The 20,419-nt window shown below is 33.9% G+C and overlaps 6 protein-coding genes across 6 annotated transcripts; 5 read left to right on the top strand and 1 right to left on the bottom strand.

The window, feature by feature from the left end:
* The first annotated feature begins 204 nt into the window (after positions 1 to 204).
* LOC106421661 (plastocyanin) lies at positions 205 to 1,117 on the top strand. The gene has a single exon (XM_013862497.3). The coding sequence runs from the start codon at positions 376 to 378 to the stop codon at positions 886 to 888; it is 513 nt and encodes a 170-aa protein (XP_013717951.1). The 5' UTR covers positions 205 to 375; the 3' UTR covers positions 889 to 1,117.
* Positions 1,118 to 5,410: 4,293 nt separating this feature from the next.
* On the top strand, positions 5,411 to 6,765 carry LOC106421679 (24-methylenesterol C-methyltransferase 3-like). The gene has a single exon (XM_013862520.3). The coding sequence runs from the start codon at positions 5,546 to 5,548 to the stop codon at positions 6,629 to 6,631; it is 1,086 nt and encodes a 361-aa protein (XP_013717974.1). The 5' UTR covers positions 5,411 to 5,545; the 3' UTR covers positions 6,632 to 6,765.
* Positions 6,766 to 7,533: 768 nt separating this feature from the next.
* On the top strand, positions 7,534 to 9,165 carry LOC106432516 (thioredoxin-like protein CDSP32, chloroplastic). Its single transcript, XM_013873359.2, has 2 exons — positions 7,534 to 8,237; positions 8,649 to 9,165. Exons 1-2 carry the CDS (start codon positions 7,727 to 7,729, stop codon positions 9,056 to 9,058), a joined length of 921 nt encoding a protein of 306 aa, XP_013728813.1. The 5' UTR covers positions 7,534 to 7,726; the 3' UTR covers positions 9,059 to 9,165.
* Positions 9,166 to 9,850: 685 nt separating this feature from the next.
* BNAA07G32290D (uncharacterized protein At1g76070) lies at positions 9,851 to 11,111 on the bottom strand. Its single transcript, XM_013862358.3, has one exon. The coding sequence runs from the start codon at positions 10,840 to 10,842 to the stop codon at positions 10,045 to 10,047; it is 798 nt and encodes a 265-aa protein (XP_013717812.1). The 5' UTR covers positions 10,843 to 11,111; the 3' UTR covers positions 9,851 to 10,044.
* Positions 11,112 to 12,779: 1,668 nt separating this feature from the next.
* Positions 12,780 to 13,640, top strand: BNAA07G32280D. Its single transcript, XM_013862362.3, has one exon. The coding sequence runs from the start codon at positions 13,067 to 13,069 to the stop codon at positions 13,538 to 13,540; it is 474 nt and encodes a 157-aa protein (XP_013717816.1). The 5' UTR covers positions 12,780 to 13,066; the 3' UTR covers positions 13,541 to 13,640.
* Positions 13,641 to 16,516: 2,876 nt separating this feature from the next.
* Positions 16,517 to 20,331, top strand: LOC106421620 (jacalin-related lectin 38-like). The gene is made up of 2 exons (XM_013862449.3): positions 16,517 to 19,927; positions 19,988 to 20,331. Exons 1-2 carry the CDS (start codon positions 18,641 to 18,643, stop codon positions 20,222 to 20,224), a joined length of 1,524 nt encoding a protein of 507 aa, XP_013717903.2. The 5' UTR covers positions 16,517 to 18,640; the 3' UTR covers positions 20,225 to 20,331.
* The last annotated feature ends 88 nt before the right edge of the window (positions 20,332 to 20,419 follow it).

Below are 20,419 nucleotides of genomic sequence, written 5' to 3'. Positions count from 1 at the left end.
TATAATATTTCAATGGGAATGCTCTACTTAATTCAGAGTTCAGAGACTTCAAATTAGTTTTGGCTAGCTACAAATGAAAACTTGGAATGTTCAGAGTCTCCTAAGCTTGTTTTCTTATGAAATGTCAAACAAGACTATCAAACAATGCCATGTCACCTCCCAAAACATCTAAAACAGCCAATCACAGCAATTTCATGCAGATAACTCTGCATCTCTCTTATTTCCTCACCACATAAAATCTCACAAAACCCTTTTTTGGCTTCACAATCCATTTTTGGAGAAATTTCAAAGTTTATCTATAAATATGATAAGGTCCTTTATTTTATGTCATTTATTTTCTAGTACAAATCACATAAACTAGCAAAACATAATAAAATGGCATCAGTTACATCAGCTACCGTTGCATTCCCATGTTTTACCGGCCTCAAGCTCGCCGTCAACGCCAAACCCACGGCGGTATCCACCGCCGCCATCAAATCTCCCTCCAAAGCGGCGCCTAAGCTATCCGTGAAGTCTTCTCTTAAAGATTTTGGCGTCATGGCCGTTGCAGCAGCAGCTTCCATCGCTTTGGCCGGGAATGCGATGGCCATTGAGATACTCTTAGGATCTGATGATGGTGGTCTTGTTTTCGTACCAAGCGACTTCACGGTGGCTAAAGGAGAGAAGATCGTGTTCAAGAACAACGCAGGGTACCCACACAACGTGGTGTTCGACGAAGACGAGATCCCTAGTGGCGTGGACGCGAGCAAGATCTCGATGGACGAGCAAGCGCTTCTCAATGGTGCGGGAGAGACGTACGAGGTTACGTTGACAGAACCTGGCTCTTACAGTTTCTACTGTGTGCCCCACCAGGGAGCTGGTATGGTTGGAAAGCTCACCGTCAACTAAACTGTGAGGTTGGTAGATGATTGATTATTCACAAACCATAATAATTTGTAATCTGGAAGAGTGAGATGAATAATAAAAACAGGATTTATACAAACGATTACTTACTGGTTTAATGGTACTGGTATAATTGGCATTGGTTCTTTGGTACTTTTAAGCTGCTGCCATTAGATCATTTGTGTGTGTCACGTCAAAATAATTGTTCTTTGAAATAAAGGTTGTTTTATGTCTCTCTAGTTGTCTATCTTTACCACATTAAGACTTCAATGTTCAATCAGAGATCCAGCGCGGCCTATTTCTAATACCGGGCTTTTAACGAATACAATTCAGGCCTCGCATGGTTATAGATATTTATAGTTTGTGTGATCCTTGCCCCATTTATACAAAACTACCACTATTTTGAAAGCCTAGGCCAATTGGTGACCAACAAAAACTGCTTTTTTGTATACAAAGAGATCAGGCAATCACTTGATATGATGTTTTTATGTCATACTTGTCCTTCCTTCTTAGAAGAATATCGTAAATTCAAAACAAAACAAAAAAAAAGTAAATTATTGTATGCATCATGATGGTTTACAGCGGGAATGAATCGAGTAAATTAATATCAGATTCATAAGAGTACAAATTGGGCCAATCTATAACGAACTTGTCCTTGCTAGTCATTACTGAATTAAAGGTGTTGTGTGCGCAAAAACATCACGTGATCAATGCAAAAAAAAAAGAAAACACAAGCTGTAATATAGTGCGGTTAAAGATGCAGAGAAAGTATGTAATAAACTATAACTCGATTATGTGTTCAAAAAAAAAAAAAAAAAAAAAAAAAAACTATAACTCGATTTTGTTGGTGTGGACCGGGGTGTGGACTCTATCTCCTTCGATGTCAATAAGTATCAGCCTGTGGGAGTATCGGGTAAGGTTTAGATCCGACCCTAACTCACATGCCCATTGAATGTATGAGGCACTAATCATTAGCCCATGGCAGGCTTGGCAGCTAGCTGGTTACCAACTAAGTTATATGTTTCAGATTGTCTTTGAAGATGTTTATACTAGTTGTGGTTAAAAAATGTCTATACTAGTGATAAATTATCTTGTTTATACGAGTTGGAAATAATATATTTTTCATGAAAGTTTTTAAAAATCCTTAAACTCAGCCTCTCTCCCAACCATAAGGCGAAAATCCCTAAACTATATTCATCTTTAGTTATATTTAAATTGTTATTTAGGGTAAATAAAATGTCAGACTTCGATTGAGCCGATGAGTTTTACGGTGTGACTCATATCTTCGTCTGCACTAACTTTATATAACTTCCGTTTACCAGTGCCCGTGCATGTCAATACTCAACAGTGACCTTTTCAGAGCTTTTTGAATACCAAAATAGCTTAATACTTAGAAGGTATTCATTGTTTAAAATATAAAATGTTTTCATATGTTTATATATACTTATTGAAAACTATGTAACCAACTATATTCACTGATTTTATTTATAAGATAGTTTACATATATACTTTAGTTTTATAGAATGCTAATATACTTTGAACTTTTATATATACTTGAAAAAATATGAAAGCAAATATATACACAACCACAAAGTATAGAACTTTAATTTTCATTATAACTTTTGTGGTATATTGAACACACAAAAAGAAATAAAATGACAAATCCTCACGTCCAAAAGAAAATGCATCGTAATGGTCTGCAGCTGGAATAAATCGAGTAAATTAATGTCAGATTCATAATTGTCTCTACAGCTGGAGATCTATGTCGTATTATGCATCATACGAACCAATTGTCCTCACTAGTCACAACTACATTAAATATGTCGTGTGCGCAAAACATCACGTGATCAATGTAAATTTTTTAACAAGCTGTAACATGGTGCGGTTAAAAGATTCGCCAGACACATCCTCATGTGATATGATCATACGAGTCATGTGAGATGGCCGATCTACCAAAATCCATAATTTAATAGAAACAATAATTGGATAGTTCAAAAACCAGCTAATCGACCAGGTATACTCCATCAGTTTTATCATTATACTAGTTCTTAATAAAGTCCTCGGTTGTACGGACAGCGTGGGAAATATATAGAATGACAACAAAAATTACAAGATTTTTCTATAGAAAAAAAGATCAAGGAGCTGGCCTGACCCTACAACGTGCAGTGAAATGCTTGTACGCTTTTAAGTAAGATGAGATCACAGAACATACATGTGTATTCAAGATAACTAAACGAAAACATCTTAGATATTTTGTCCACCAAAAACAGAAATGCAAATCTGAATATATGAATGGTAAATGGTGTTTCTACGAAGTACGCACATAACCTCATCATCTTAAAGCATTTTAGCGGAGAAATAATATTAAATTAATGACATTTATATTCATAAGTATTTATATTTTAACTTGGATTGTAATATTGTGGAATTGAATGACATGGAATTGCTTACTATTTAACAATAATTCAATTAATTAATTTACTATTTAACATGATGAAGTGAAATAGTCATTTTTATCAATTTCATTAAAATATAATTAAGTCCAAAAGAAACATTTTATCTTAGTTTGAGGAAAGCTAAATAGAATTAATTTATTCCATTTTTTGATCTATCTCATTCATCTTATTACATTAGGGGCTGTAACGGGTAAAACAATAAAAAAATTATGGAAATAAAATAAATAAAATGATAGAAACATAATACATTAAAAATTAAATAAATTCATTCCATTTATTCATAACTAAATTTGTTATGAAATAATTATCTTTCTATTTTTCTATCTATTTTTAGATTTGATAAAATAAATATATCATTCCATTCATGTCAAATGATAAAAATTAGAATTAATAGAATAAGTCATTTTACATCATTTCATTCCACAAATCTAACAATCCAATTGCAACCATAATAAATCATTTCAAATTTGTAATAGTTTGTATTAGTATCATCGTTGTGTCATAATTTGATAAAAAAAACATAATGGTCTATATACACTCCAAAATTGTATTTATGACTATAAAATTTGGTAAAATTTGACAAGCAAAACATAAAGTGATTGAATTGTATGAAATGTGTCGAAGCAAAGGCCTAACGAGACTTTTGGCAGCATCTTCCCATTCTGCATAGACAAACATTAATTACATAGTTTTGTGCCTTATGCATAATTGCGTTAGGTAGTTAGATAATATCAATAACTAGGAGTTAATGAAATTATGCCATAACATTGTCTTGTCAAGGACATGGAATATCCATTTAAGAGTGGAAAAATATTATTTCAAATTTTCAAGGAGTACTTATTGACAGCTTTCTTTGGACCCGGGGATGAGTAGAGCCTCAAAAGTCAAAACACTAGCTTACTCTAAAAGAATGCTCTCTCTGTTTTTTTAAATGTATACTAGAGTTTATCCCGCACACCGTGCAGATATATTTTCATTTTATAAATATTTAATTTTGATATTATTATATAAATTTAAATATACAATTTATATCTTAGTATTATGTATTTTATAACTCTTTAATTTTATTGTTTAGGTTTCTTATTACTTTATTAATATAGGGGTTTGTTTTATACATTTTACTTTTTTTATTACGTTTTTGGATTTTCATAATTTGAAATAATCAAATAAAAAATATTCTTCAACATATGATTTTTAAAAATATATAGCTGTAGAAATAAATTTTTAACATATGTTAATAACTTCATTAGTATAAAAAAAATCTGACATGATTAATAAATTTGAACCCGTTTTAGTGGTAGATGATAATTTATTTAAATGAAAGCATTATATTACTTAATTACGAAATTAATTAATGCAATATTTAATAAAAATTATTTAAAAATTTAGTATGATTTTGTTAGATTTTTCTCAACAGATTTTGTTATAACTGAAGATAAAATTCAAATCTATAGTTAAAATTAATTTATTATTAATATTCCTATTAATTATTATGACATATTATGTGATTAATGAAATGGTCATAATAGACTTCTAAATATTAGATAAAAATGACACTTCTCTTTTAATAGAGAAGATTTAAAACTTTCACACAAATTTTAAAAATATAATAAATTTTGATTATTGAAATATTTTTTCTAATTAATTATTTACAACAACTATTAACCAATAAAATTTTGATAAACGTAAATATTATTTAAATGATACATTACAATATATATAAACATAATTTTGAAATATTTTTTCTAAATATTTTTCTAGAAAAAACGAAAGAATATATAGCAAGCAAAAAAAAATCCAAGAACAACAAAATTATTAATGGAATGTTTTCAAAAATCATCTAAAAAAATCTTAATAATAAAAAAGAAAAACTAAAAGTAATTTTCATTTTCAAACTCACAAAAGATTACTGAGAAATATGTCAATTTCTAACTGGTTCTTTGTAAATATTAAAACTCAATTACATAATATATCAAAATACTTTAAATTCCTTTTTCTAAGATATAATACCAAATGGAAATGATCCGAGAATCTTTATTTATGGGCAATAATTTTTCCGTTAAGCCAATTTTGTACTAATATTTTAAAAGGAGTTAATTTATCAAAAGATTCCTTCCATACATCTTTGCATATAAAACCCATCAAACCGATCACAATTAAAAGAGTTCTAAACCCTCTCTCCATCTCTCTCTCTCTTAGAAACACTGATGGACTCGGTAACGCTCTACTGCACCGCCGCCCTAGCCGCCGCCGGCGGCATCTACTGGTTCGTCTGCGTCTTAGGTCCAGCAGAACGAAAGGGCAAACGAGCCTTAGATCTCTCCGGCGGCTCCATCTCCGCTGAAAACGTCAAAGACAACTACAACCAATACTGGTCGTTCTTCCGCAAACCGAAAGAGATCGAGACCGCCGAGAAAGTCCCTGACTTCGTCGACACGTTCTACAACCTCGTCACGGACATCTACGAGTGGGGATGGGGACAGTCCTTCCACTTCTCCCCTTCCATCCCGGGCAAATCCGACAAGGACGCCACGAGGATCCACGAAGAGATGGCAGTGGATCTCATCAAAGTCAAACCGGGGCAAAAAATCTTAGACGCGGGGTGCGGAGTCGGTGGGCCGATGAGAGCCATCGCGGCCCATTCAAAGGCCCATGTAACCGGAATCACCATCAACGACTACCAAGTGAAACGGGCCAAGCTCCACAATAAAAAAGCGGGCCTGGACCATCTATGCGACGTCGTTTGCGGTAATTTTTTACAAATGCCGTTCGATGATAACTCCTTCGACGGGGCTTACTCTATCGAGGCCACGTGTCACGCTCCCAAGCTGGAGGAAGTGTACGCGGAGATCTACAGAGTGATGAAGCCTGGATCTTTGTACGTTTCGTACGAGTGGGTCACGACGGATAAGTACAGAGACGAAGACGAAGAGCACAGGGAGGTGATCCAAGGGATCGAGAGGGGAGACGCTCTTCCCGGTATGAGAAGGTACTCGGACATCGCTGCGGCGGCGAGGAGAGTCGGGTTCGAGGTCGTGCAAGAGAAGGATTTGGCTAAACCGCCCGCTAAACCGTGGTGGAACAGGCTTAAGATGGGTCGGATTGCGTACTGGAGGAACCATGTTGTGGTTGTGGTTCTGTCTGCTGTTGGGATCGCTCCGAAAGGAACCGTTGATGTTCATGAGATGTTGTTTAAGACTGCTGATTACTTGTCTAGAGGTGGTGAGACTGGTATCTTCTCGCCGATGCATATGATTCTCTGTAGAAAACCAGAGAAAGCTTCTTCTGAATGATGCAAACAAAAAAAAAAAGTCAGTTTCATGTTTTGCCCGTTAAGACTCTTTTTTTTTTAATTTCGTATTAATATCTCTTTGCTGTTCAGTGTGTTTTAAATTTTTACTTCTATTCAATTTGATTGGTATAACAACTGATGATGTTTGATGAGATCTGTAAGATAAAAATAGAATAGACGGTTGAGATCTGCCGTGGATTGCGCCGGCGTTAATGGGGTTAGCACGTGTTATTGTTTACTTTTGAACTTTTAAAAGTAAAGGGGTTGGTAGTTTCGTTAGTAGGTGTCCACGTTGAGTTAAGAGTTAAGACAGTAGTGGTAACTGGTAAGTGCGTGGTCGTGGGAATTGTGGGCCGTCCGATATGTTTATTTTGTTGCCAACCGTCTGATTTATTTTATCTTTTGTATATTCTTGTTTTTGATTTTTTTTGTTAATGGTTTGTCGCATTACGGTAGTGGATGCATCGTGGTCACGCGCACTACGACTTATTACCTTAGAAAACGATGCTTTATTTTGTTCAAAGTTTTTAAAATAAGTTTTTGAGTTTCCTTTGGCCACGTCTAGCCTACAATATTATACCAGATTTTTATGTATTGATTACAAATTTTGTTAATTAAAAGGAGTTTGGTCGAGACTATAATGGGCTTACTGAGATGTGGGCTAAAAGGCCTATACTTTATTAGCCTGCCTCGTTTCCATGTATAGTGTTGTTATTCGAGCGAGAGGTTGGTAATATTACACGTGTACATGGTTATGTCGATAGACCATTCGAACTGACCTGAAAAATTATCATAAGACTTTTGACGGCCGATGCAATCAACCGGTTAAACTAGTCTCACTTGGGTGGCGATAGAAATTTCCAACATATTTGTCTTCATGCAACAACGTAAACAAAATAACGTCGATATCTTTTAGAATCTGCAATCGCTACAAAATCACATATTCGTTTGTTCCTAAGAAAAAATCTAATCTAAAGCGAACAGAAGCCACACAATTAAAATAAGTGGATATGAATTATTGAGTCCTTTTTAAAAACATAACATCTATCCACATTATACCACTCACCAATCTCTAACCAATAGTCACACACTCACAATGGCCACCGTCGCTAACTTCTCAGCCAACCGAATCACCACCGTGATTCCACGGCCAACATCCGCCGTTTCTTCCTCCTCCTCGTTCGTATTCTTCGACCCCAAACCCAACTCACTGATCCTAAAACAGAGCTGTGTTAAAAATCCCTCGAAAAGAAGATTCTCAGCCGTGAAGGTCAAGGCCGGTGCGGCGCCACCGGGGAAGGTGGGTACACCGGCAATAAAGGACGAGAAAGTGCAAAAGATTCACAGCGGAGAGGAGTTCGACGAAGCGCTTAAGAAGGCCAAGAACAAGCTTGTGGTTGTGGAGTTTGCCACGAGTAAGAGTGATCAGAGCAGCAAGATATATCCGTTTATGGTGGAGCTGAGCAGGACATGTAACGACGTCGACTTCTTGCTCGTCATGGGTGATGAGTCCGAAAAGACAAGAGAGCTTTGTCGGAGAGAGAAGATCGAGAAAGTTCCTCACTTCAGCTTTTATAAGAGCATGGAGAAAATACACGAGGAAGAAGGTTAACTCTAATCACCCCTTAACTACCTCTACACTAATTAACATAGATAAACTAATATTTAAATTGGAACTAAACCTTTTGTTAAAGATGATGTTCATGATTCCGTAGACAGAATATCTCAAACTAAGGGAAAGAAAGTACACAACAATTTAGTAGTTTAAATCAGTACTCCCTCTCCGTTATAAAAATAGATGTTTCAAAAAATTATTTGTTTCAAAAAAAGAATCAATTTTCATTTAAAGACATTTGTTAAAGTATTACTAACTAAAATTATGGAAAATAATTAATCACAGATAGTATATTTATAATCAAAATTTAATATTTTCTTATGAAAAACTGCCAAATATATATTTCTGAAATAGATGGAATAGCATTTAGTATAGTGGCTGACATTTAATAACGGTTTGGCAGGTATTGGCCCCGACCAGCTAATGGGGGACGTGTTATACTACGGGGACAGCCACTCGGCGGTGGTGCAGCTACACGGCCGAGCTGATGTGGAGAAGCTTATTGATGAGAACCGTACTGGAGGCAAGCTGATTGTACTCGACGTTGGTCTGAAACACTGTGGGCCATGTGTCAAGGTTTATCCGACGGTGCTGAAGCTGTCCCGGTCGATGTCGGAGACTGTCGTGTTCGCTAGAATGAACGGGGACGAGAACGATAGCTGTATGGAGTTTCTAAAAGACATGAATGTTATCGAAGTGCCCACGTTCTTGTTCATTAGAAACGGTGATATTTGTGGGCGGTATGTTGGTTCCGGTAAAGGAGAACTTATTGGAGAGATTCTCCGGTACTCAGGCGTCCGTGTCACTTATTAAGTTGTATCAAAACTCGATTTATTGAAAGGAAATGTTTTTGTGGGTTTTGTCTGTACCATCCGAGACCGGTTAATATGAAAAAAAAACGCATGTGATTCTTGGTTTGATTTTGCTTTGTGTTTTATTTCTTATCGTTGAAGGCACGTAAAATTATTGGTAGTCCTCGACTCTATAGTATCCGTTCCGATCGGGATTTATGATATTTTGGGTTCATATTCTTAACTACTTTTTGAATTTAACTATAAAGTTGTGGTCTACTGGTAGACGGATTCTAAGGTGCTAAGTAATTCAGGTTTGAAGGTACCTTACTACATTTCACGTTGTGGCCATGAGGATATGAGACTATGTTTTAAACCACATTCAATCCGAATAATGAGAGTTCATCCGTGGATCGCACCACCCTTAGTCTAAGTCTTTCAATGGGTTTGGAATATCCTAAGCTTAAAAGAAAGCTATTTGAATTTTATAGATGTTTCGAATTTATTTGGATATTTCTATAACTCCAATCGTAAATTTATTTGTTTATTTGTTTGTTTGAGTTGGGTTCGAATTTCATGTTTATTTACAAATGCGAGGCCTAGAAATTGGAGCGCAATTTAACTTTTCGGTAAGATAATTGATTTGTACCTACCCAATGAAGATTTTGAAATGAATAAGCAATAATATGGTTGTGAATTACATTTAATATATGGACAACCTGGTGGTGGGAAGACATCGGTCGTTGTCATACACATTGTCACCAATAGAAAGAAAAAAATAATAATTTGTAATCGTAGTTGCAAGAAGGTAGTCTCAGAGAGAGAGATTTCACTTGTGGCATATATCAAAATTGAACCCAAACAGGTATTCACACATAATTTAACTAAAGAAGAAAAATGATAATCATCAGATTCACAGTGTATGATGATCGTTATATGATTTGGTTTGCAGTAACTTATATATATAACGAAAGAAAAAGATAAAAAATTTAAAAGAGTTTTTAATCATTAGGTCTGAAGATGAAGTGGTTTAGGTGGATCCATGGTTCTTCTCTTCCACAAGTTAACTTCTGTCTTCGGTTTCAAACTCATCAACGGAGCTGAGAACGGTATTATTATATCGTCCTCTTCTTCTTCCTCGTCGTCGTCTCTCAAGAAACCTCCTCTCCTCTCATCGTCTGAATAGTAACCGCGATCAGCCGGAGATTCCTCTTCACGTTTCATCTCAACCGCCCAATCAAAACCTCCTAAACCTTCACGAGTGCTCGCAAACTTCTTCATCTGACCTAACGACGGCACCGCCGCGGATGAAACCACCGTGACCGGATGTTCAGTGGCCGCGGTGGGACGTGATTTTCTTGATGAGTTTCCACTTCCAGCCGCCGAGGAGAACGAGAAGAGGCGCTTGATCATCGAAACACGACCTTTTTCATCTCCTTTGGTTAGAGAAGACGACGACGTTTTGGGGATCTTGGGAATCATGTTTTTCTTAGGGGAGGAGGAGCGTTTTGACTTGACGCGCTTGATCTGTCCGATGCAAGAGACTTTAGGCGAAGTGGGTTCGCTCCAGACGGCGTCGCTTTTGTTTCTCCGGACACGAGCTGCTTTGGGAACCAAAGGGACCATAGGACCGGAGAAATACGCTTTGTTTGAAGAAGACGACGTCGTGTTATGGTGGTGGTGGAGATCTCTTCCGGGACTAAACGGTGGAACGCGATGTCCGAACGACATAGCTTTAGGAAGCATCTTCAAGAGCTTGTTCTTGTTCTTTGGTTTCGAAGTTGAAGTTTGGTGTTTACTGTCCATTGATTGATTCACAGCAAAAATTGAAGATAGGAACAGAGGAACTCTTGTTCTTTTTCTTGGTGTTGTGTTATATGAGATGTTTGAAGAAAGGAAAGAGAGAGGAGGAACACAAGTTTGAAAAAGTCAACGATGATGTCTGGATTGGAGGAGTTTTGGTCAAATGTGAGCTAAAAGGAAAGAACTTTGTGTTTTATACGGCCGACTTATAGATATCAAATGTTTAATGCATGTTGTTTGTTACTAGCTAAATGGCAAAGTAAACTTTCCTTTTTTTTCTACGCCGATTAGACTAATTTTTAATGAGAGCTTAGACTCTAATGTGGGCCTTAATAATCCTAAAATCAAAATTAGTACTCTTTCTGTTTTTTTTTTATTATAAGTAGTTCAAAGTAAAATTTGTTTGTTTCAAAATATAAATAATTTTCATAATTTTAAGTAATTTTTTATTTTTATTGGGTATAGTGTTACCAATCAAACAATATATACTTATTTATGGTTTAACTACATCTAATTTATCTTTCAAATGTTATTTTTGAAAAAATTAATCTGCTTACAATAAAAAAACAGAGGAAGTATTACTTTGAAAATGGTGGTGATTAGTTTGGACTTTGGACCCACATGCAAAAAATAATCAGGCAGTAAGGTAGAAGTTGGAACTCATCGACAATGCACTGGGGGGTAGTTGTGGAGCTTACATAATTCAAATTTTGATTTTGTTTCTTACGATCTAAAAATGTTACGTGGGTTTGATTACCAAATCATATTCTGATTACATGGTCAGGCAAAAATCGAAAATGAAAACTGGACGCTGAAACATTCCAATAGTTGTGTCTGTATGTTTTTTTATTGAAAGTATTAAACCCCGGTCGGAATTAGTTAATATCACATGGTTTACTTTTGCGTGTGATTAGTCGAATAGTATTATAGTCTCTGGTCCCAAAAATACAAAAAAGTCGAAGAATTTTAAACTCGAAATTATTGTAAATTACGCCGAAAATGTGACAGAAACAAAACAGACAAAAAAACTATTGAGACAATGCAGAGGTGTCCACTGTTCAGAACTGAACACTTGTATTATTGCTGTTCAAACACGATTCTAAAACTAAACCACCTATATACTTCTTTTTTTATTTTATTTTGTAAGCTATAGCTACCTAATTAATTTTGGTGTATGTCTGGTACAAGTTAATACTGCGATGGTTCCGAGGCATTCGTATAGTAGTAGTTGGGAGCATTCAATAATCATGCGAAATATTTGTTTTAGGGGTAACAATTTGATACTAGTACTTATTTTTGCCTGGTTTGCTAGTCAACAGATGCACCTAACATTTACCATCAGTCTCCAGTAAGTTGGACTTTCTCTCAAGTCTCAACCCTTTGCACAAAGGTAAAGTCTAACTTCAATGCGCGAATATCTTGCATATACATAGATAACAACAGCTCATAGACAACAGCTCACTTGTGGTGACATATCCGAATTTTTAATAAACTTGAATGAAACAAAGATAAAGTAAAAAATAAACTGAAAACGTATGCTTATTAATTTTTGGTTATAATAGTATTTTTCCAAATATATCAACGACCGAAACATGTCCAAACTTCAATTTTATTAAAGATGGTTGGTAAGCAAAACAAAAAATGTACCAAACCAACCAACAGTAAATATAATAGCCTGAATCATTATTTTTTTTTATTAATAACAAACCTTGAAATCTATCACTCTCTTTCATTAACTCACTGCATGTTTCTCACGTGACTGTCTTTTCCCATCTTCTTGTTCTTGTTCTGACGACGATATCATAATTCATATTCCAAATTCATGAAGGATAATTAATAAACTTGTGTTGATTTAATGTTATTTAAAGTGTGTTGAATTATTTTATTTTAGTTGCAGAGTTGAAAAAGACTATTAGGCAAGAGATGGAAAGACCATAGATTGCAACGACGAACAATAGATTCTGTAAATGATAAGAATAAGTTTACAAAGAGCTAAACTTGAAGGACTAGATTAGATGTTGGACATGCAAGGCAAGTAGCTAGGTTACCATGGTCAAAATAGTATGAATGTTGACTATGCTTACGTTCCAGAGTTGTAGTTAGCTTACTAGTTAGATGGGCTTTATAAAGGCCCATTATGACTCATTAAGCTATTCACAGCCTTTTAAGCCCAGTTTGCTTATTGTCGTCGTCGTCACTCGGAGACGACGAAGTTTCTCAACGCTTGATGGCTTCGAATCTTCAGAAATGGCGAAACCTGTCAAGTCGTATAGATCTGATCTCTCGGAGAGACGCTCTATCGACGAGACGGCTCCTCCACGAAGGTCCCGACACCATGGAGGAGCTCCTCGATAGACACCTCGCGAAGAAAGAGAAACCACCGCTGATCAACGACGACGAAGCCGAGTATCTGAACAGGCGGCGTCTGACGAGCACGCGCCGCGAGGCGCTGAGTTTGTACCGGGACATATTGCGCGCGACTCGGTTCTACACGTGGACGGATTCGAGGGGGGTCCTGTGGAGAGACGTGCTGAGAGAGAACGCTAGGAAGGAGTTCGAGGCGGCGCGATTCGAGACGGATCCGGAGATTGTCACGAGGTTGCTGATCGGTGGAAGCGACGCCGTTTCGTCTGCTTTGGATAAGCTCGCGGAGAAGCAAAAGGAGATGATTGAGAGAAAAACACGTGGCGAACAACCGTGAATCCGAGCTCTTGTTCGTTTTATTTATTTTGCCTAATCAAATTTAAACTGTGTGTTGTCTTGTTAATTGGTGTTTGATCAGTATAAAACAAATTATTCAAGAGGGTCTCTTTGATGAGTGAGGTATGTCTGAACAATTTATATGTATACGAAAAACGAGACGGTGAATCTATAAATCATCGTTATCTTCTTCAGCCAAGTAAGAGAAGATGACTAGTGACTACCATAGAAATAATATTGTTGGGAAAAATGTCATGAAGAATAGGATAGTGAAAGTCTGTCTCATAGGCTTACGTTGAGATGATGACTCGATTGATAGAGATGAAGAAAAGAAGTTGAGCACCATGAGAGTTGTTGTTTAACGAGTTTATCATTACAACACCAAAGAAGGTAAGAAGACACTGGTCCTGTCATAAAAAAACTTAACAGGCATTCCTAACAATTCTTTTTGTGTACATGATTTTATTTATATACATCGAGATGCTTTATTTTGTTTCTCATAATACTTATCATAGTGTTATTAATAAACTCTTCAGGTATACTGCTCCTTAAATTATGAGACAGATCAAGATGAAGAACAATCCATATACTGTTCCTTACATATACGACCTTTTCTGCTGATAACATATTTCTACAAATTTTGTTTTGAAAGAAATTATGACATGAGAGCATTCAAACAAATCCAGTTTTTGTTTTCATTTTCGATGCTTCTTGCATAATCTCTATTTTGATTATGTGCAAGCTAGCCGTGCAATTCATTTGGTTTAATAAAAGTGATTATGTCTTTGGTTCTCAACATAAAACAAACGATGAGAATATTGTACACTAATGAGACAGGGACTGTCTAAACATACACATTGTTAGTATATGCATTACCTTCTGGCGCAAGTAAGCTTGGTAAGGTCTCTTACCACTTACCACTATGAAGCCCTTTGCCATCTTGGATGTTTAGACAAAGTATCAAAAACACTACGATACTATCTGAACTTAAGTTATGTTTCTTTGGCAAATATCACTCTTTCTTCGATAAAGGTGAACATGGCCTTTTAAGAAGATCTAATGATAATAAGCTGACAGTTATTACTCTTTTTCCTGGGTAAGGCCCAAACTCTTTCTACAAACATACTTATATTAAAATAAAATTACCAATTTTTGCAATCCCATAACACAAGAACAGTAACCTCCCCAATTATGGACTGGAAGTTTCAAAAGGCCAACAACTTCAACACCATTTAAAGTCCACGTAGCGTATCAAATATGTCACCTCAACACTTCTTCTCCAGAGCAAACAAAATAACTCATCGCATTTAATTCTTCTTTTAGTTCATTTCCTAGAATCAACTCCTCCCACGAAATACTATTATCATATGCATTATTTCCAAATGCAAATATAGCATACAACAATCAGAGCTTTGGAAGTTCTTAGAATCCTCAACACAATTATACAAATCTTACATGATCTTTTAACCGCAAGGCAACCAAAATTGCCTCATACTTAAAACTAATCGTAACTTTCTTCATTTTATTATTGAACACACTCTTAAAAACATAACTAAAATATCTAACAATGTGAAGTTCACAATTTATTTGTAATATCCTATAAAATAAAACATTAAAATCAATAGGAAATTAAACAATGTCCTAACTAATAATGATTTTACAATTCTGTTGGAACAAAAATAACACAAAATCTAAAACCATATACCTACAACCCAACACAATTAGTTCGAAGCCCCAAAGAAAATTAGTAAACGGCCCAAACATTATACCACGCGTTGCACTCAATGTCAACACGACTTTCACACTCCACCAAATTAGACATAATGTTACAAAGATCTACAATTATATCTCCAAATCATTTTGTCGCTATTATTTGTTGAATCAGTTTAATTGGTTATACATTTTATAATATTTTACATCAAAACTTATATAAGTAAGATAAAAAGAATATTTAGATAATGGGTCCCGATTAGTTGAAGTTTTTTTTATCTAAAAATATGAAAAATTTTAAACTGCTGATTTAAGAAAAAATAAAACATAAAAATGTAGGGTTGTAGATTTAAGGGGAGGGTCCATTAAACTATTTGGATACTAATTGGAAACAAAATTCATAAACAGATTTAAGTGAAATGAAACATTTATACAGTTCAACCAACTAAACACAGTAACTAAAAATTAATTATTTTTGTTTATTCTACTCATCACCTTATATATAATTTCTAATAACAAAAAAATGGATAGTAAAATTTTTGAAATGCGTAAAAAACAAAAACAGTGAATAATTTAAAATGATTTTATAATTGTTTGGCTACTTATATTTTTTTATAATAGATTATAATATTATAAATAAAATAAACATATTTTCCAAAAATAGCAGATTATAATAATTCTCTATAAAAATGAAAACTTTCCAAAAATATTAGTTTGAAAAAATATTTAAAAAATAAAACCTATTGATTAAAAATTGTAAAAGAATACTCATCTATCAACAGAAACTCTTGTTATCCTAATTTCTAAAATAAAAATTTCCAAAATAGCAATTATTTTTTAAAAAATATTTGAAAATGCAACTTATTGATTAAAAATCATGAAAGGATTTTCATCTATCAACAAAATTTTCATCTATCAACAAAATTCTTGTTAATTTCTAAATCCAAAGCCCAAATCTACAATAGTTCTCTATAAAATGATTTTTTTTTCCAAAATAGCAATTATTATTTTTTTATTTGAAAATGCAAAATATTGATTAAAAATACTGAAAGGATACCCATCTATCAAAAAAATTGTTTTTATCCTAATTTTTAAATCAAAATCAAAATCTACATTAGTTTTTTATAAAAATAAAACCTTTCTAAGAATAATAATTTTTTAGAAAAATACTTAAAAAATGCAACCTATTGATAAATTTTTTTGAAAGAATACTCATCTACCATAAAAAAATTTGTTATCCTAATTTCTAAATTAGAATCCCAAATATTTATTAGTTATCTATAAAAAATGAAAACTATCCAAAAATAGCAGTTTTTTAAAAAATATTTTAAAATACAATCTATTGATTATATATTCTGAAAGAATACTCATCTATAATCAAAAGTTCGTATCCTAATTTCTATATCACAATGTCAAATCTACAATAGTTCAATATAAAAATGAAAACTTTCCAAATATAGCAGTTTTAAAAACAATATTAAAAAAAATACAACCTATTGATGAAAAATTCTGAAAAAATATTCATCTATCAACAAAAATTCTTTTTATCCTATTTTTTAAATTAGAATCCAAAATCTACAATAGTTCTCTTTAAAATAAAAAAAAATCAAGTTTTTTTAAAAAATATTAAAAAAATGCAACATATTCATGAAACATTCTGAAAAAATACTCATCTTTCATAAAATTTTTTTGTTATCCTAATTTATAAATTAGAATCCCAAATATATAAATTTCTCTATAAAAATGAAAACTTTCGAAAATAATAGTTCTTAAAGAAATATTTTGCAAATGCAACCTATTGATGAAAAATTCTGAAAGAATACTCGTTTATCAACAAAAATTCTTTTTATCCTAATTTATAAACCATAATCCTAAATATACAATAATTCTCTAAAAATTCTATTTGTATAGAATTATGCATCATTCTCCATAATTTAGTTACTTTCTTTCCTATAATTTAAAATAAAAGTGGGAATTTTAAAAACAAAATTAAAAATTTTAGAGACTTTTTCAATTTATTTTGAACTTATTAGTATTTTTGATTAAAAAATAAAATTTGGGTATTAAAATGAGCACAATTTTAAAATTTTGTGTATTAAAATTGGTAAAATAATTAGTTGAGATATTAAAGTAGGTACCGAAATGGTTTGGGTATTAAAAAACATAGCAAAATTTAGTTGGGGTATTTTTATGGAATTTTTCCTTTTTTAACAACCACTTTTTAATCATGCCACAAAGTCTTTGTCAATGTAAGTTTTCAAAAACATTCAAATTGTGAACTTAGATATGTATTTTGGAGTTTACCCATATTTCCAATATGTCACTATATCCGACCAAACCCGAGTGAAACCGAACCGCCACCAAATTGAACTATTACAATATCTGAATGAGACTAAATTTTTGCTTCCAAAACATGTAAATCCGAACTGATCCTAAAATGAAATCCGAAAGTTCATTCCTACTGTGTTGGGTTGGCTGGTGGCGGCTAATCTGTTTTTTTCCTTTGTATTTTGAATTAGGGTTTCGACTAACCCGTTCTGAGTGGACCGGAAAGTTGTTGATTTATTTTCAGTTCATTTGTATTTATTTTGTTCTTATGTTTTTCCACATGTCTTTGTAAACAAAATTAATACGAAGATCTTTTTTTTTAAAATATCTTCCCTAATATTACAATTACATAAGAGGTTATAAGTTTAAGCAAAACAAATGATCAGTCATAATCAAAGATTTTATTATTTTTGATTTTTTAATTTAATTATTTTTATATATATTTTTCTTTGCGGATTTATTTTATATTTTAAGTTATATAACTATTTATTTTGGATATAAATCTAGTGACTATAATTATTACTTTTTTTATACAGGTCCAGTGACTAACATCCAATCCAAATTAATTATTTGATTTTTGTGTGCCTATCTATAAAGTTTCTTTATGCATGCCTACCATAAAGCTTCTTGAAATTAGTATCTAAAATTTATCATATTTTAACATAATCTGATCTTTTGTTTAAATTTAATACTAAACATAAATAGATTAATTAAAATATGACCACCTATTAGGAAGAATATCTCATGAGTTCTCAAATGAGATACTTTTCTTCTTCTTTTTCATTTTCATTCATTTTTGGATGATAATCTGTAGAAAATCTTTCATTGGATGTGTTCTAAGTTAATTTTTTTAATATCTCTTACCAACTCTAGTTAATTCTGAAAACAAAAGGATTTTGTTCTCCTGTTCATTCTCCACGCACTGCTATTTTCCTTGTTTATATATGGACTAATATTTCCAATGTAATTTACAAATTCCTCCTATACAGATCCATCTATATATAATCAAATTGTGATGTAAATGATTATTTTGTCACAAACCTAGACCATAACAGATAATATAATGCAGCAAGAGCATCTTTTGTGGGAACTGGAGGAAAGTATACTCTCTCGGATTCCACTGAAATCTGTAGCTCGATTCAGATCTGTTTGCAAACGATGGAACACTCTTTTAAATGATTTGAAGTTCATTAACAATCATTTGGCTCGTCCACAGTTCGTCTTGATTTCCGAATCTAAGACTTGTTCAGTAGACGTTAATTTCGACGGTCCTTCTATAGAAGTGCATGACTTACCCTCCGATATTCCCAACTATGAACATAGGATGGTCATGAGAATGCACTATTGCGAGGGATTATTGATTTATGCCACATCTACGGGCTTCGGGATTTGCAACCCATGGTTAAGACGTATTAGATGGATCAAATCGAAACCATCATTTTGTTGGTTCATTGGGATGGGATACGACTATAGTAAACCCGACAACCATTACAAGATCTTTGGGTCTCGTATGAATTATGACACCAGGTATGTTAATACCACGGAGGTTGGATCCAATGCATGGAAATCGTACGAGTTTTCATCCCATAGCTGGAGTATGATTTGCTCTAGCTATACTATATCTCTGAATGGAACTTTGTATTGGATTGCTGTTAAAAAAAGTGCACGCCAGCCTCTTATTCTAAGTTTTGATTTTTCTATTGAAAGTCTCAAACCCTATTGTAACTTGCCTGGCAAAAACGATCTATCAAATGTTAGAGTTCTTGAGATTTATAGGAGAGATCGATTTTCTATTTTAGAGCAAGACTGGAACACAAGGAATATTGAGATTTGGGTGACAAAAGATACGATTAAAAATGGGGATGGAGAATCCGTAGAGTGGATGAAGTTCATGAATGTGCTAGTTCCTATATGGTCAAATATAGTAGTTGACGACTTAGAAAGACCAAGTTACTTCATCGACGAGAAAAGTAATGGTCTCGCATTGTGTTGCATTAATAAAAACGGAAATACGTGTATTTATATTGTCAAGGGAGATAAGTTTCACGAAATTGAAATAAATGAGTTGGTTGGGTTTGGAACTCGTCATCTTACATACTATCCGAGTTTCGTTCCACTTCCTACTGGGGCGAACGATGCCAAGTCCCATTTTGCATTCCCCAGAGGAGTAGAAGCGACCAATGGAGTTGGAGAAAACGAATGGGACGATGGCTTCTTCGATAATGTGAAGAAAATAAGTGTGGGACAAAGTGATACTGGCGTGGCCTTTGTCAAATTTGATTACTCCAACAACAAGGCAGTTGTAATCGGAGCCGTTCACGGGAATGCAACACATATTACATATGATGACGTGAGTTTTCTTATTTTATTTTTCTAACTCATGATCTATAATATAGGTTTTTTGTTATAGGTTTTAATCGATGATGATGACTACATTGAAGCTGTCGAGGGCACCTACAACGACAACTACATTACCTCCCTCACGTTCCGGTTGCACAAGAGAAAAATAGCGCCCCGATATGGACCCGAGGATGGGACGCCATTTGTGCTCCGAGGAGGAGGAGGCAGGAAGATAATCGGGTTTTACGGAAGAAACACTGATGTCTACCTCACCGCTTTCGGTGTCCATCGCAACGTCCCCTTCTAGATTTTTTATTTCCTACCAAACATTTAAAAATATTACTGCATCATTATTTATAGTGATGTTTAAACATAATGTTAGAAAGACTTATTATTTTACCATTTTTATTTGTAGCTAGCAGTGAAATTAATAGATAAGATGTATTTTCATTACAGAAAGGCTTTATCCTTTTGTTTATCAAATAAATTTAAACATATAATC

This window comes from Brassica napus, chromosome A7, assembly GCF_020379485.1.
Source record: "Brassica napus cultivar Da-Ae chromosome A7, Da-Ae, whole genome shotgun sequence".
In the NCBI taxonomy this organism is placed as follows: Eukaryota; Viridiplantae; Streptophyta; class Magnoliopsida; order Brassicales; family Brassicaceae; genus Brassica; species Brassica napus.
The sequence above is the reverse complement of the archived record's forward strand: the minus strand, read 5'-3'. Positions and strand labels throughout refer to the sequence as shown.

Excerpts from the sequence above, each read along its gene's own strand:
- LOC106421661 (XM_013862497.3), top strand. The coding sequence starts at position 376 with ATGGCATCAGTTACATCAGCTACCGTTGCATTCCCATGTTTTACCGGC.
- LOC106421679 (XM_013862520.3), top strand. The coding sequence starts at position 5,546 with ATGGACTCGGTAACGCTCTACTGCACCGCCGCCCTAGCCGCCGCCGGC.
- LOC106432516 (XM_013873359.2), top strand. The coding sequence starts at position 7,727 with ATGGCCACCGTCGCTAACTTCTCAGCCAACCGAATCACCACCGTGATT. Across the intron at positions 8,238-8,648 it reads GAAAATACACGAGGAAGAAG|GTATTGGCCCCGACCAGCTA; the intron begins GTTAACTCTAAT and ends ACGGTTTGGCAG.
- BNAA07G32290D (XM_013862358.3), bottom strand. The coding sequence starts at position 10,842 with ATGGACAGTAAACACCAAACTTCAACTTCGAAACCAAAGAACAAGAAC.
- BNAA07G32280D (XM_013862362.3), top strand. The coding sequence starts at position 13,067 with ATGGCTTCGAATCTTCAGAAATGGCGAAACCTGTCAAGTCGTATAGAT.
- LOC106421620 (XM_013862449.3), top strand. The coding sequence starts at position 18,641 with ATGCAGCAAGAGCATCTTTTGTGGGAACTGGAGGAAAGTATACTCTCT. Across the intron at positions 19,928-19,987 it reads CACATATTACATATGATGAC|GTTTTAATCGATGATGATGA; the intron begins GTGAGTTTTCTT and ends TTTTTGTTATAG.